Below are 16,179 nucleotides of genomic sequence, written 5' to 3' on the forward strand. Positions count from 1 at the left end.
GTTTTGCCTTCAGGTTAAAATTGTAGCTAGATTAAGAGGCCCTGGATGAATTCGGACTTGAACCTGAGACCAGCTGTGCCCTAGGTTTGAAGACGCACATCTTCCGGAAGTAGGCGCCAGCGCCGCGCCCTCCCCGGGGCTCTGGGAAGCTGGTTTTCCGGGTCCCGCGTGTGGGAGTCCTTAGTCTCGGCGCGGGGGTGTAGCCATCCCTGGGGCTCGTCCTTGTCGGTCGGGTCCCTGGTGAGCAGGACAGGACTGCGTCCTCCAGATGCGCCAAGCTGTCCGAGCTCTGGCGAGCGAGTGTCCCGGCCTCCGCAGCGCGGCTTCTCTGCTGGCCTCGGTTCCTCCCACTGCACCCCTCGGGGTCCCCAAATGGCCGCGGTCACTGGCCAAGCGTCATGTTGGCGGCTTCGCTTGTCCCCGACCCTGCGCTGTCGGACGGCGGCCCCTGCCCGTGGGCACTGCGCTCCAGACGGCTGCTCGTGTGCCAAGTCACGCCAGTCACTCCCTGGCATCTCCTGGGAGCCACCTGTAGCTCCTGGGTGGCCACCCGGGCCTCCTGGTGAGCTCTGCCACTCTGGCTCGGCTCGGCGGCCGCCGAGGCCCAGCTTCCCTCCCTCGCTGCTGCCCGGTGCCATCCCAGCTCTGCCACCTGTCTCCAAGGCCGCAGCCTCGGCCTTGAGTGAGGAAATAGAGCAGAAGCCGCTTAGCTCCAGGGTGGAGCGCCCATCCGGCAGGCGAAAGGCCCCGAGTCTGACCCCAGGCACCGCATGCATTCACTAAGGACAGTTGTGCTTTTCTGCAAGATCGAGTATTTGAGTCACCACACTTCACCTGCCAGGCTGAGCGAGCCAGGGGCCTGGTGACAGGCAGCTCGATGTGGGCTGGGGAGCCGGTGGTGGTGGGAGCGCTGGCTTGAGCCGTCGGTGTCAGCTTTCTGAGCTCCGAGGCTGCTGTCCCTGCCCTAGTTCGGTGAGCGAGAGGTCCTGGTGCCCGGGGCTCCCCCTGAGCTGCTGGGCTGGCAGCTGTGTCACTGTGCAGTCACTCTAGGCAGACGAGTGGACCCTGGCCAGCGCGGCACCGCGGTCCTCTCCGAGGTCCAGACCGGAAGGGTACTGCCAAGCACAGCCTCGAGCGTCAGACGCGGAGTTGATGCTGCCTCCAGGGTCTGCTCGGCCTGGAGGGCCCCGGGGTTGTTTCTGATACCCCGTCCTGGAACCAACTGCTCTTTAGCCTGGAAGGTGACCTGGAGAAGTAACCACGTCTGCACAGGAGGGGAGGTCTTTGGAATTAGAGCCGTTAGCACCCACCGAGAGGTCGTTTGGAGTTTATGCTTTTTTTTGGTTTTTTTGGTATCGGGGGCTCGAACTCGGGTCCTTGCACTTGCCCAACAGGCGGCAAAACTACTGAGCTAAATCCACGGCCCCCTATGCTAATTCTTAATGACGAGGTTGGTAGCTCACTGGCATAGGGAAGTAGGAAAGAAATAGCCGCTGGTTGCAACACAAGCTCTCCGGAGAGGCGGCCCCAGGCGGCCTCCTGGGGTCTGCGGGCTGAGCAGAGGCCCTGGGGACCAGCTGTGTCCAGCTGCAGGCGGAGGGCGATCAGCGCGGAGCTGTCGCCTTCTGGGCTCGGGCTCAGCGAAGCCAGATCCAATGTATGCGCTAAGAGAAGGGAACTTTGCTTTCGATTACAAAGCCTTCCTCAAGTTGGACACTTGCACCAGGAGGCCTCGTGCTCCCGGGTCCGCACCCCAGGCGGGGCGGCGCTGCGGAGGGGCGGGCGCGGGGCGGGGCCAGGGCAGCCAGAGCTCGGAGCGGAGCGGAGCGGGTGCCGGGCAGGGCAGGGCCGGGCCGGGCCGAGATGGCGTGGCCCTGCATCAGCCGCCTGTGCTGCCTGGCGCGGCGCTGGAACCAGCTGGACCGCTCCGACGTGGCGGTGCCTCTGACCCTGCACGGCTACTCGGACCTCGAGAGCGAGGAGCCGGGCCCGAGCAGCGCCCCCCCGCGCAGGGACGCGCACCCCGCGGGCTCCCGGGACGCGGCCAGGGCCTTGCCACTCACTCAGTACCAGTGCGACTTCGGGGTGCAGACGGCGCCTGCGGGACCTCGAGATGGGGGGCGCGGGCTGGGGCCGGGCGGCCGTAGGGCCAAGTCCTCCGCGCCCCCAGCGCGGGGCGTCTACGTGCTGCCCATCGGCGACGCGGACACGGCTGCTGCGGCCACCACCTCTTACAGGTATCGGGCAGGGGCAAGGGCACCCTTGGAATCCAGACCCAGAGGTGGCAGGAAACTGAGACCCGGAGCCGGGAGAATGGGGGGTGGGAGCGAGAGGGCGCCTGGAGCCCCTGGAGCCGGATCCCAATGACCTGAGAGCGGCTGATGCGCGCGGAGGGGTGCCCCTTCACTGTTCCTTGCCCGGACTGCGCACCCGCTTCACTGACGGGGAGCTCACTCCTGCGCTCAGGCTGCTCCTCTCTCCGGCAGCCTGGGGAAAGGGCTGCCTTGGCCGGAGTTGCCATCTGCTACCCCAGGCCAGCTGCGAGCTCCCTCTGCCCAGTGCCCGGCCGAGGATAGCTTTGTGGCTCCCTCCTCAGGCTGTCCAGGCTTCCTGCTTTCTCCTCTAATTACAAAAGTGATTTGTAATCACTGTAGAAAAATTGGAAATGACAGGTAACAGCATCCCCTTAGCTCTGCCCAAACTAATTCTTAATGTGCATTTCGGTACATATGCCCATACACACTGCTTCATGGTTTCTTACTGTCCACATTTTTTTCACCTGTGGATTTGATGGTGTTACTAGATGTACTTCTGCAGCATTCATTTTAATAAATGTGCACTGTTATCCTGCGGGTACCGACATCTACATGTGCATCTGCATGTCCTAATCCTGGCTACGAGGAATATTTGGGGGATCTCTGATTTGGGGCAGGTGTTTCCGTACTTCTAGGAATTTCCCTTGGGGTTCCTGGAAGGTGGGCTGGGAGCTCGGGGCTAAGGTGCATGGAAACATGTTGTCCTGATGTGTGGGGACCACCATGGGAAGGGACACCGAAGTCCTGCTTCACTAGCAACGGAAGCTCTCAGACGTGTGTGTCCAAGGGGCACAGTGCGGGACAACTTCCTTACGGTGCCCACCAGCACCTCAAGCTGCGCTGCTGACACCCGAGTGGCGCTGCTGACCCCCGAGTGGCACTGCTGGTGGCAGGGCACACTGAGCCCAGCTCTCAGCCCCTTGCTGGGGACAAGGACAGTCTGCAGACCAGGGGGCCCTTCGACAGCCCGAGGGGCCCGGTGGGGAAGGCAGAGGCCCGGGTGTGCAGCAGGCACAGCGCTGAGGCTCTAGGCACTGGCACAGGGCAGGAAGCCCTGGCCCGGAAAGAATCCCTTTCCAGTAGACAGCACCGTCCCATGCTTGCCGGGGATGTGCTGGCTAATGCGGGTACTGAGTGAGTGACATTCTGAAAGTCCCACCAGGTCCTCCGGCCATGCTGATGGCAAAGATAGGCCGCACCTGTCTCCGCTCATGTGGGCTCTGCACTTCCTGTGGATGAATTCCGAGGCCTCTTAGTTACTGCTGTCCCCTTTCTACAGGCGAGGAACCGAGGAACCAAGCCCCTGGTGCAGGGTCACCTGGCTCTGAACACCAGAGGAGTGAAGCTCAAGTCTGTCTTGCCTCCAGGATGTAATGTGTAGGCTCGCAACCTTGCTATCTGCCTCAGAATCAGTTGGGGTTGTTTTTTGTAGTGCTAGGGATTGAGCTCATGACCTTCACACTGCTACGTCCCTACCTAGCCTTTTTAAAATTTTACAGCAGGGATTTGCTAAGTAAGTTGCCCAGGCTGAGCCTGTGTTACTAGGTGTACTTCTGAGCATTAATTTTAATAAATCCCAGAGCTCCGGGATTACAGGCGTGCAGAATCCATTTACTGAACTGAGTCCTGAAGCCAGCAGTGGAAAAGGATAGGTGGGAGTGGGGACTCAGGGTAGAGCTCGCTTTCAGGTGTGCAGCCTGGCCTCAGACCCTGTCCTCTGGAGAGTGGTAAGAGCTCAGCGCTGAACTTGGTCCCCAGCACCACAGGCAGCCTCTGGGATGTTCCCCCACCTGCTCTGGGACCTGACTCCTGCAGCCCCGTCCTGCCACGCATCCCACAAGACGTCCGTCATCTAGGCCAGCAGTGGTGGTGAACCTATGGCACCTGTGCCACAGCGGGCTCTTCTGACCACTGAGAGCTCTTAACAGGTTCGCTTCGCTATCACTGATCTAGGCCAACTGCTAAAGCAGTTCAGTAAGAAATGAACAGACCCAGGGGCTCCAAAGATGCAGAGCAATGCGTGGCCACTCATGACCCAGCGTCCTTGAGTGCCAGGCAGCCCTAGGCCCTTATCTCTGCCCCCAGCAGGTCCTGTGTTGCCTGGCTTCTGGTTCCTTGTGGGACTGGCCCGGCTTCTTGGGCCAGATAGGCACAGGGGGTCCTACCCACAGCTAGCCGGGTCCCTCTGCCTAACCAGCTCCTTCGCTCCTCCCAGCTCAGGTTCTCTCTGTGCAGCCCAGCACCTCTGGCTCAGAGTCTGGCTGAGGCCCAGAAGAGGCCACAATGCTGGACTGTGCTTGGAGCACGGTGAGGGCTGGCACATGGCGGGCACAGCCAGGCTGGGCTTGAGCCCTCAGCCACCTTCCTCCTCTCCAGGGCAGTCACCAGGTCCTGGTGATTCCATCTCTCATGCCCCTTCTCAGTCCCCACTGTGGCGCCCTCTGCCTGGGCTTCTCCGCAGGTAGCTCCAGCCCTGCCTGGTACCCCCGCAGCCACCTCAGGGGCAGTGGGTTCTGGTCATGCCCAAGGGGGAGTCTGGAGACAGAAGGGCACACCCCAGGGAGGACCTGCTTCCCCCGGAAAAACAGAGCAGCAGACGGCTTGGGCAGCTGCTCTTCAGAACCCTGCAGCTTTGGAAACAGAGATTACCTGCCAGGGCCCGGGTCCAGCTCTCCTGGCACCCTGGGCCTGAGTGCTGACCACGGACAGCCACCACCCTCCCTGCCTACACTGCCTGCTTGAGAGGACCCAGCTGCACACTGTCAGTGACAAAGGGCGCCTTTGTTGGCCTCAGGGCCTGAAGCTGGGCCCTGGGGCAGCCTGGTGCACCTGCAGGCCTGCTCTGGCCAGATGGCCCTCCTCACTGGGCAGCACCGCGGCCAGGGGCCCTCGTGGTCACAGGGCTCCTCTGCTTTCCTGAGCTCACCTTACCAGGGCCGCTGACAAGAGGCCTCACTTGCTTAGAGGAATGAAATCTCACAAGACAAAGCCACTCTCGAGGACAAGGAGCCAGCTGTGCCAGCGCCATTGCTTCCCTCCAGGGGGCGGGTGTCCCACACACAGACCACCCTCCCTGTGCGGCCATGCAGGAAGCTCATAGGTCCACTCCCCACTGTGCCTGAGCCCCCAGAACCCACCCTCTTGCAGGAGTTAGTAAGACAAGTGAAAAGCCACAGTGACTATGAGCCTTACCTTTTCTTCTCACTCTACGGGACCCTCTGCTGGAGGCCTGTGGCTCACTGGCCACCCGCTGTGTGTGGAGGTGGCTGAGCGTCACTGGCTCTGGAGCCCCCTAAGCCTGGTGTCTGAGGGAGCAGCTGCAGAGTCCCAGAGAGCACGAGGCCCGAGACACAGCAGGTGCTGGTGTTTTCTAGACCAATGAAGCCCAGGTGCTGACCGAGCCCTGCCCTGAGCTCACCTGCAGCACCACAATGTCTCCCAGCTGTGCGCAGGGCAGGGCGAGCCTGAGTCCCGGTGGCACCCCCAGAGGTGAAGCGTGGGGCAGCTACAGGCTCCCTGCCAGTGTGAGGGGGCACCAGGCCATCTGGAGCCGCAGCAGGAGTACCTTGGTGGCAGCACCAGGGTGCCGAGCAGAGACCCCGCTGCTGACCCTGTGTCCGGCTCACTGTGTTCTCTGTTCCAGGCAGGAATTCCAGCCCTGGACTGGAGTGAAGCCCCCAAGACCCACAAAGGCAAAGCCAGCCAGAGTCGTCACCACCCACAGCTCTGGATGGAACAGCAGCCCAGGGACCAGCCTCCAGGTCAGTCGGAAGTGCTGCTGCAGGGCAGGGTTAGGAGCCAGATAGCAGTGGTGTGAAGTGGCACTCTGGCCAGGGACAGCAGGGCCAAACGAGTTGTCCCTGACAGCAGACCAAGGCTCTTGTCACTCCCGGGTGGGTGCCCCCCAGTGCTGGCTTCCCTGGTGAGCAGGTGCCTGCCCCATCCCAGCCAGGTGACGCTCCCGTGTGTGCAGCACTGACCCGGGGCTGCTCAGAGGCAGCGCTCATGCCAGTGTGCGAGGTCCTGGACTCAACCCCAATGAGGCACAGCCACCAAGCCACCAAAGCAGCAAGCACTGAAGGGGGAAAGGCTCGAGGGAGGCAGGCCCCCGGCTTCCTGAGCGCACCCCGGCTTCACAGTCACATCTGGCCTAATTCCTGCAGGATGTGTTCTTCCAGGGGCTGCCAGCTGGAAGCAGTCAAGAAGCCCCATTGATGTCGCCTCCATTTTGTTTTTCAGGTCCCCGAGGTGAGGAAGACGTTTACACCTAACCCCTCAGCCATCTTTCAGGCTTCCGCTCCCCGGATTCTCAACGTGTGACTGCTGGGTGGCGGGCAGCGGGGTGTGGAGCAGGCTCAGGAGCCACAGCCACGGGGGCTGAGCTGTTGTCAGGAGGGCGACACCTTGGGGCTGCCGGCCTGGTGTGGAGCAGCGGGAGGGGGACAGCACCCCAGCTCCTCGGCCTCCAGCAGCCTCAGCGTCCTTCAGTCTTCAAAGCTGAGGAGCCTGCGGATTAGTCAGCTGGGTGGAGGAATACGCGATCTGTCGGGTGGTTTCCCCAGGGTGCACGATTCTTATCAACCTTAAAGCGACAGCAATGCCAGCTTCTACTCAGGTCATCATTTGCATGTGACGCATGGAGATGCCAAGGAACCAGGACGAGGTTTCCAGAAGAAATAGCGTCAAGCGCAGGAGGCTCCGACTGGCAAGATGTTTCTCTAGCCCAGCTGACCCTCGGGTTCCCACACCTCCCCCGGGACGAACACGGTGCTGAGAATGGCTGGCCTTTACCCCACAGCAGTTTCTGTGGCTGAGCCCGTTTTATTACCAGTTTCCGCTTTGGCCCTAACATAGGGTAACAAGGGAACCACCACTGTGCCCGCCAAGGCCGGGAGCACTTCGGGGAGGTGGCCTTTGACCCACTGCGCCAGCCTCACAGTACTGGAGCCCAGCCTGCGCCCAGCGCTAGGCGGAGGCCGTGCGTCTGAGTGTCCCGTCCTCCAGGGAGGCTGCCTGCGACAAGTACGGTGCCCTCTACATAGCAGCCTCCCCACACCGGAAGGGTGTACTAAAATGCAAAAATGTACTCTCCATTTCTTTTTCTTTAAATTACAAATATGAAAGTCTTCTCACACCTTTTCTTTCATCTTGTCTCTAATGGCGACTTTACATGGTTACTGCCAGTATCCTTGGAGGCTTGGCAACCCTGGGCCCTTCTCCCTGTGCGCTGCAGCCGACAGGGTACTTACTGGAGGCGGCATCACCAAACCCATCACCTGGTCCTTTGCGTCGCAAGAGCCCGGAGGAAACGGAGTGGCACGGCTGGGCCCAGGCCCTGCTTCTCCGTCACTAGCTGGGCACAGTGGGCGCTTGCTTCGGGTGTAAACCCTTTCTCCCTGCACTCATGGCCCCTCGCCCGCACCAGAAGCCCCAGATTCTTCAGGTTCTTTTGCCACAAAGGACGCACGGGCTTTGTGCAGTCCTTGGGGATGGAGCAAGCCTGTCTTCCGGCCCCATGAGGCTCCTGGCCGGCCCGACAGGCCTGACCTCCGCCGGGCCAAGGCTCGTCAGCGCCTTTCTGCAGCACCAACACCCTGGGAGGCTCCACAACACCACCCCCTCCCCTGGGCTCACTCCAGGTCAAGGCCAGGCCTCAGGTTGTGCGAAGGGAACCAACTCACCGCCTGCTCCCACCTTGTTGGCCTCAAGCGTGCAAGACATGCGTGCCTGCGCCAGCCTGTGAGCAGGGTTAGGAGCTCCGAGATGGGGCCTCGGCTGCTTCCACGTTTTATTACACTTGCTAAACTTTTTATGTAATAAGCATTTTGTATTATTTCACTAAAGGACGTTTTTAAAAAGGAAAAGCAGTTTGATCTGTAATTTTAGCCAGAGCAAAGGGCTGCACATGACGGAACATTACTCCATAACCAAGGGACCACTGTGGCCGCACCAGCAAGCGGTGGGCAGGACGAGGTCCCCAGATACAAACCCCTCAAGGTCCTTCCACAAGTCGAGGGGCTCAAAGTCACTTACATCAAGGTCCCACCCCTGGGCTAAGGGACACAGAGATGTACGGGAGAGCAGCCCTGCAACCCCCGGCAGGAGGAGAAGCTGCCCAAGAGCTCGGTGGGCCACTCCCACAGGGGCTGACGGCGCTGTGCTGTGGCTCCTGCTCAAAACCCAGGCAGACAGCAGCCATCTCCCCACTGCAGCCCACTCGGCCTTCTCCACTGTGCCACCACGTGAAGCTGCACTCAGACTGTGCACAGCGGGTTCCTGCAAGGACCACTGCCCCTTGGCCCTTCCTCCGACAACCCTGCACTTTAAATGCCCCGTCACCACACGGCACAGTCACACATGGTGCTCAAGGACTTACAGGAGCGGCTTCCTTCAGCCCTCCACACAGACCGACTTTACCTCCCCACGAAAACCCATCTTTGTTTGGATAGCAGGAGCTGTTTCCCTCTTTGCTTTGGCTTTGAGGAAATGCTGGGCTTATTTATGCTCCAAGCTGTCAGAAAAACTTATGCCCATGGTCAACGTGTCTTCCAAAAGGCGTTTTTTCAGACTTTATGTAACTCAAGTCCTTTATCTTGCAGGGCTACAAATTCTTGCCTTGTTTTTGTTTTTTGTTTTGGTACCAGGGATTGAACTTGGGTCCTTGTGCTTGTAAGGCAGGTGCCGGAACCACTGAGCTAAATCCCCGGCCCAAGGGCTACAAATTCTTTTTGGAAAGAAGCAGAGGAATTAATTTAAAATAAATACAAATGGGCCGGGGACTTAGCTCAGTGGTTCCGCCGCCTGCCTTGCAAGTGCAAGGTCCTGATTCGATCCCTGGTACCAAAAAAATAAAAATAAAATTAAAAAAATAAATACAAATAAGAGCCTTATACCTCTGCCCCATCCCTGAGCTTTGCGACCTAATATAATAAGCAACCTCATTAGACACAATGCTTGTGACTCAAGAAAACCCATCACAAATGCTAAAAGATTTATTGTAGACCTTTTGTTACACAATACGGGAACACAGGATGCTGTTAAACCATTTAATATTTCTTTTTCAAAAAGAAAACGTCTGTAGGCTCTCATACCTGAAACAAAGGTGTCTGTCCCCTCAGCTCTCAGAGCCGCAGGGCTTCTGAAGTCCGTCCGTCTGTCCCCACTGACCACCCGGCACCCTCGAAGTGGTCAGACGCAGAGTACCTGAGCCGTAGCTGCTCAGCTAGCTCATCATCAGGCCAGGGTGCCCCCATGGCCTGCACCCCATGGTAAAGATTTCTCCTGCATTCGCAACTCTCAGATGCTGAATTAGAAAGGCAGATTTTACTCTGCACCCCACTGCTTTACTTTCCACAAACATCTATGGGGCCCATGGAAACGTGAATTACGGTGCTGCCTCTGCTCACAGGTTTCACATTCACTGAGCAGAAAAGAGCAGGTTTCTAACTGGAAGTTTTTCGCCCTCAACGCAGGCCGTGTCAGGAAGGCCAGGACCTCGTCCCCTGACAGTCTGGATACCTGCAGTGCACTGCTGCCCTCCCCCACCTGCGCCCTCCCAGAGGCAGTTTTGCTCAGGATGCCTCTGGGCAGTGGCAGCCGTCCCCATCCTGAGCAGTTCTTTCTCTGACTTTAAGGCACTCACAGGTGTTCCTCTTAAACACTTTTCCTCCTGAGGAAAAACCCAGCAAAGGAGGACAGGATTCGGGGGCTGCTGACAGGACAGATGTGGCCCAGGGGACCCACGCGTGTAAGGCGGGGCAACGCGGCCCCTGCAGCTCAGCGCACTCATGCAGAGCTGGTGTGAATTTGCCGAGGTCGGGGATGTGAGGATGCTGTCTACTCCTGATGCACTCAGGTTCCCTCAGTCGGGTCTTTTCCGGTCTCTGTCCAGGCCTGCCCATTCCTTGGCTTGGTTCCACACTGACTGCACTGTGCCCCTGTGCTCCACAGAGCAACAGTCCTGCACTCTGCAGCCTCCCGGGCCTTCGTGGGGTCCTGCAGGGCGTCACTTCTTTCCGTGTGGGCTGAGAGCAGACTGCAGACTCTCGCACCGGGGTCCCTCACTGAGTGAGAAGCCCGATTGGCTTCAGGGCAACCCCAGCCCAGGGAGGAGCAGCCTTATGCCTGACAGACCTGTCTCCTGGGGAATGAGGCCTGAGGCACCCCCTTGAGCACTCCGAGAGGAGCGCAGGACCTGGTACCCCACGGCCTGGCCCTGCTCTAAACCCTCTTCCACACCAGGAAACGAGACTTCTGCCCTAGCAGGTTTCATATGGAATGGACACTCTGGTACTACACTCAGGCAGAGGCCGCGATGCCCAAGGCACACAGAAACAAGCTCTCGGGACAGGAGAGTCACTGCAGTCACCACTTCAGACAGAGCTGGAGTCCTGCTTCTGAGGGCACTGTCCCAGTGCTCACTGATCCTCGTTCAGGATCCCCATGTGTTTGTTTGTGAGGAAATCCAGGAAGGGAATGTTGCAAATGGCCTGGTGAATGTTACTCACTGTGATTTCTTTGGGAATCCTGGTCCAAAAAACAAAGGGCGTTATCATCAGGTGTAATTCTTTCAAGTATGTCTGACAGCAATTAATTTGTCAAATTCATACTGGTTTGAATATAAAACATCGCCATGGGCAGCTACCGGCTAGGTGGCCCCTGCAGGTGCACCCCAACCAGATACCGTACCTGTTGTGAGATGCTGTCTGGTACCCGATGGCCAGAGCCTGTCTCAGGATATCGCTCACCAGCTGCTCCGTGGCCTACAACGAAGACATCGTTACTCTTACATGGCCCCTCCTTGAGGGCGAAAAGGCATGCGTCTGACCCCATCCCATGCCCAGACTTTTGAAATAACAGAAACCAAGAATCAGAATGTCCTCCGGGAAGAATTAAGGATCCCAGTAACAGACTCGAATGACAGAGGATGTGATTCTGGGAAGCTGCATTTGGGGGTAGCTTTCAGACACTGTTTCTCTCTTTTTTTTTTTTTCTTTCAGTACTGGAGACTAAACTCAGGACCTTGTGCTTGCCAGGGAGGTTCAGTGCCACTGAGCTACATCCCCAGCCCTCAGACACTGCTTCTAAGGAAAACAGAAGGCGGGGGCTGCTGTTGAAGAGCAAGCAGTAAGAAGGAGCTGCTGAGCTAGAACCAGGCTGGGACAGAGGCTGTGGCCTTGCCACCCGCTGGCCCAGGAAGGGCACAGCAGTGGCCGGTTCTCTGTCGCTGTGACACGCAGAGGACACCCATGGCTGTCTCTGCCCCTCCTAAGCAATGAGAACACCACCTCACACCCTGGGATGCTTCTTGAAAAGCACCCAAGGCCAGGCATGGTGGCACATTTCTAAAAATCCCAGCTACTCGGATGGCTGAGGCAGAAGGATCACAAGTTCTGATTTAGCCTGGGAAACTTAGCAAGACCCTGTCTCAAAATAAAACAAAAAGGGCTGGGGATGGAGCTCAGTGTAGAGCACTTGCCTAGCACATGGGAGGCCCTGGGTTCAGTCCCCAATACCACGACAAAACAACAGCTTTAGTTACATTAGCAAGAAACTCCTGAAAATACTTCAAAACTCAGAGGAAACATGACTTAGTTCATTTAAAAAGCAGAAGAAAAGAGAAAACATAAATCCTGAGTTAAGATGAGAAATATAAAAACCTGCCATCTCTGTTCCTTTTCTGTCTTTATCCTTCACTCAAAACAGCTAGTGTAGCTCAGTGGCTGAGCGCTTGCCTAGCATAATCAGGACCCTGGGTCTGACCTGCAGCCCCACAGAATGAAACAACTTCCTGCCCCCAAACCCCCAGGTTCTCCTATGACCATCCTGCCTAGTGGCCCGAGCTGCCGCTGCCAGCAGGCACGCACCTTTAGGATCATGTCCTCTACCACCGATGCGTACACGTTCCGGTGCAGCGCCACAGGCTGCAGGGTGATCCCGATCTGGCAGAGAAGAAAGTCACTGTTCCGTTTCCACATCTGAAGCAGCCTACTTCCAGAAGGCAGACTCTGCCACCTACACAGCAGTGTGGTGGGGAAGGGCTCCCCATTCTGCACCAGTCTCCCCTCTCATGGGGTGTGCCGTGTTCTCACAGCGGGGTCACACTCTGAAAGTGCTAGAATCACACCGGAGGGCTCTTCTGGCATGAGGTAAAGTAGTATTTGGAAACTGCGCCCTATCTTTCCTCTCGTACTGTGAGAGCAAACAGTGCCGTTCCCTTTGGTCCCGAGCCACAGGCAGCGATGCTACCAAGCCGCTGAGTTTCACATGGGGAGGATGAACGCCTCTCCCTGTATAATAAGGGTGGGGTGGGGCTGTGTCTATACCACCAGCAGGCCCTCAGAAGCCACAAAACTGTCGGGGAAAGATTACCCGCTGAAGCATAACTTGGAAATATTGTGACACGCTTCGGAAGGGAAAGGGCTTCTGAGGCAAACAGAGAAAGGGCATGGGAAGGAGTAAACTGCTCGTGTTCAGGCGTCTTTGCCTGCAGCTGGTGAGGCCCCACCTGGGAGGACAGGAGCGCAGAGAGCACACCTGGCTGCCGAGGAAGGAAATCACACGCTGCCATCAGCAGCAAAGTTTGTGTAAATGGAGTCAAAGGGCTGCGAGGCCAGCACTGGACTGATTTGCCGCCCCAGGCCAAGTCCACTCCCTACCTTCTGTGTGATGTCACCGATGAACTCAGAGCCGGGAGTTGGTGGCAGGTACAATTTCATTTCTTCCTGTTTCTCTTCCTGCTCCTTTTTGATGTTTATCTTTAGTGGTTCCGAGAGGCTCAGGATGTCCACCTCCTCCTCATTCTCCGGTTCTCTTTTCTGAAACTGCTGCAGGTCCTCTAGTTTCCGGCAGAGGCTGTCCGCGGAGGAGAAGGATGACGGGCACTCTAAATGAGAGGTGACCAGTCCTGTCACAGCCGTGCCACACACGGAGAGCACTCTCGACTCAGACCCACAGCCCCAGGGAGGTGGCCATGTCTCAAGGGAGCCGACTTCCTTCCCACTCCTGAAGTTCTGCGTGTCCACCCTGAAGAGATCGAGCACTTCCACGGGAGGAAAGTACACACACAGCCACCCACACAAGCGCCATCAAAGCCCACGCAGACAGCCCCCAATTCTGACTTCCGCCACAAAAACCAGGCCAGTCCTCCACCCTAGGCATTAATGACCAAATTTTTTTCATCTTTTAAACATGGAAAATTTAGAATGCCCAGTGCAGAGCACAGAAATCACCATCACCACGTCCTCACCATTCAAGAGTAACACTGTTGGTGTTTCAGTGCACGCCGTCTTTCATGGGGATTTAGATAAAGCCCAGCAGGGCATGAGGCCAATTCCACCACACCTCCTTCACTTTCCAGACGGTCCCAGTGAGTCCGAAATGGGATCCCATACCTAGTGAGGTGACACCAGGGCATCCGGCTCTGGCCTTCTGTTTTACTGACTAGGGTCTAACTCATGAGGCAGGCACCTCAACAGAAAGCCTAGCGTATGTAGCATACTGCGCCCAGCAAACAACAGTGGCGCACAGAGGTCACCAATATGGTCTCTGCCTGGCCAGGAGCTTAGATCTAGAAGCCAGAGAAGGCTTCTCGGAACTGAGAGCAGCAGGGGATGAGAAGAGGGAAAGGTCACCCTGCACAGGGCTCCCAGGAAGCTGCATGGGGAAGGGGCCCTACAGAGTCCAGGAAGGACCCTGCCCATGCTTCCTGTTCCCTTAGACTGGGAGGCGGAGCTTCTGTCCTCTATGTGAACAGGGCAGGACCCTTCCTCTCTTTTCTTTTCTTGTGCTGGTGCTAGGAATTGCAGCAGGGACTCTGGCCTGTGAGGCAAGTGCTCGCCACTGAGCTGCACTCCAGCCCACCACCCCTTTTTGGAGATAGGCTCTCTGGTTGCCCAGGCTGGCCTCGAACTTGCAATCCTCTTGCCTCAGCCTCCTGACTCCAGGCATATTTCATAATCTTGAAGGAAAAACTCAAAATGCTTCTTCTCCCCAAACACTTAATTTTTGTTTGCCTCCAACACCAGGTAGTGTGCTTCCCAGCTAGGTGTGGAGAAAGTAACAGATAAGACACAGGCCCCATCTTCAGGGAAACAGGACAGACTTGTCAATTGGGGGTTCCCAAGGTCACAAAGGAAGGGGACGTCACTTCATTCTGGAGGAAAACGACACTGGAGAAGCGCTCCTGAACACAGGCACCTGCTGGGCAGCTCCAGCCGACCGTCCCCAGCTCTGGCGACACATATGAAACACTTGGGTACAAGGAGCTCCGCAGGGCTGTGTGTGTGTGTGGGGGGGGTACAGCATGAGTTAGCCAAGGCCCTTGTCCTCCACGCCAACACCTGCCAGGCACCCGGGACCCTCGGACGCTGCTGCTCACCTGGCTCACTGTCGATCTGGGTCAGCACATCCTCGATGGAGTCCCCCTGGCTCCTCAGGCTCTCGGGGTCTGGGGGCGTGTAGCCATGGCAGCGGCACCAGTGTGCGATGTGCTTGGTCTTAAGGGGAGTCAGGTGGTGAAATCTTGTATTCTTCTCCAGTATTTCTTGTAAGACTTTTCTCATTGTCATTGCTCTTTGCCACTTAAAAAAAATTTTTTTGGAACTATAATTAAATTGTTCAGCTTAACAGGTGAGTGTTCAAATGAATCATGCCACTGAAAATCACTACATTAACTTGTTACAGTCATTCTCGTCGAAGGAAAAAACTGTACTGTGCTACTCTCCAGAGTGAAAAATAAAAAAAAGAATTTCTACTGCCTCCCTAAAGCTTAAAAAACAAAACAGAAACTCTGAGGTCTGGCATCCAAGCTTCCCACCTGGGCTCCCGTCATTCCCCCACCCCAACCACACTGCCTCCCAGACGCCTCTCTGCACAACCAGCTTCCTTTTTCTAAAAAACTTTGTGGTGCTGGAGATTGAACCAAGGGCCTCAGCTGCCAGGCAAGCACTATGCTCCTGCGCTATATTCGCAGCCCTTCCCCCCGCCCTTTTTTTTTTTGGTACCGGGGATCAAACCTGGGACCTTGAGCTTGTGCAGCAGGCGGTGGAACCACTGAGCTAAATCCCCGGCCCCCTTTCCCACTTCTTGTAATGCTACTGCCTCTGCCACACTGTAAATACCCAATAAATACTTTAATTTGTGTACTACTTTAAGAACTTTTAGAAAATATGAAAGCTGTTTCTACCAGGGCAGGGAAAGTCAGCCTTTCAAAGGCTAGCTGTAGGTCTTTGAGGGGTACAGCTTTGCTAACTGCCATCAAATACTCTAAGGGAACACACTGTAAATCTGATTGCTGTTCCACAACAGCCTGAACGAACAGTGTTCCAGCTCCTCTCTCCTGCATGCTGTCAGCAGTGGCCTACATATCGGAAAGGCAGGGGAGCCCTTACCTCCGCGGCTCGCCTTTTCCCAATGTTCCAGCCATAATACTGCTCCACAGACTTGGCGGAGAAACAGCTGGCATCTTCACCTAGAACACACAAACCCCACACACCAAGTCAGCTGTTAGGGTTCAGACCAAATTTCATTTCCTGGGGGCATGGCTGAGTTTCTTCAGACTGCTTTATTGGGTCTATGTTCACAACTAGGCCAGTTCAAGTGCAGCATAACATGGGAAGGCTTCTCCCTACGGGCACTGTATTCCTGTGTGTTCTAAGCAATACTATCCCTGGGAAACGAGCTCTTCTGGCACAATCTACTGCCACAAAATTATCCCTCCCACCCCCTAGTACTGGGGATTGAACCCAGGGAAGCTCTACCACTGATCTACATTCTAGCCCTTTTTATATTATGAGATGAGAGTCTTACCAAGTTGCCCAGGCTGGCCTTGAACTTATAATCCTCCTGAGGAGCTGAGATTATA

At 56.8% G+C, this 16,179-nt stretch overlaps 2 protein-coding genes across 9 annotated transcripts in view; one reads left to right on the plus strand and one right to left on the minus strand.

Annotated features, from left to right (window-relative positions):
* The first annotated feature begins 64 nt into the window (after positions 1-64).
* Positions 65-8,179, plus strand: Map6d1 (MAP6 domain containing 1). 3 transcript variants are annotated; one of them, XR_015441059.1, is made up of 3 exons: positions 65-5,804; positions 5,959-6,076; positions 6,555-6,604. XR_015441059.1 is itself a non-coding variant. In XM_004834913.4 (3 exons), exons 1-3 carry the CDS (start codon positions 1,864-1,866, stop codon positions 6,633-6,635), a joined length of 573 nt encoding a protein of 190 aa, XP_004834970.1. In that variant the 5' UTR covers positions 65-1,863; the 3' UTR covers positions 6,636-8,179. The 3 variants fall into 3 exon arrangements, 1 of the variants encoding a protein (XP_004834970.1); XM_004834913.4 differs by having other exon boundaries at positions 65-2,237; positions 6,555-8,179; XR_015441060.1 differs by lacking the exon at positions 6,555-6,604 and having other exon boundaries at positions 65-4,243; positions 5,959-6,079.
* Positions 8,180-9,289: 1,110 nt separating this feature from the next.
* The window catches only part of Yeats2 (YEATS domain containing 2), an 88,465-nt gene continuing 81,575 nt past the window's right edge, over positions 9,290-16,179 (minus strand). For all 6 annotated transcript variants that reach the window (XM_087186814.1, XM_087186815.1, XM_087186816.1 and 3 more), the window contains 6 exons: positions 15,707-15,786; positions 14,695-14,896; positions 12,974-13,200; positions 12,182-12,256; positions 11,004-11,077; positions 9,290-10,841 (listed from right to left, as the gene is read on the minus strand). In XM_087186814.1, the coding sequence (XP_087042940.1) occupies positions 10,733-10,841; positions 11,004-11,077; positions 12,182-12,256; positions 12,974-13,200; positions 14,695-14,896; positions 15,707-15,786 (767 nt within the window). In that variant the 3' untranslated portion in view covers positions 9,290-10,732. The remainder of the gene's footprint in view (positions 10,842-11,003; positions 11,078-12,181; positions 12,257-12,973; positions 13,201-14,694; positions 14,897-15,706; positions 15,787-16,179) is intronic.

The sequence above is a fragment of the Heterocephalus glaber genome, unplaced genomic scaffold, assembly GCF_053883595.1.
Source record: "Heterocephalus glaber isolate CG9 unplaced genomic scaffold, H.glaber_assembly_v1.0 deba00001504, whole genome shotgun sequence".
In the NCBI taxonomy this organism is placed as follows: Eukaryota; Metazoa; Chordata; class Mammalia; order Rodentia; family Bathyergidae; genus Heterocephalus; species Heterocephalus glaber.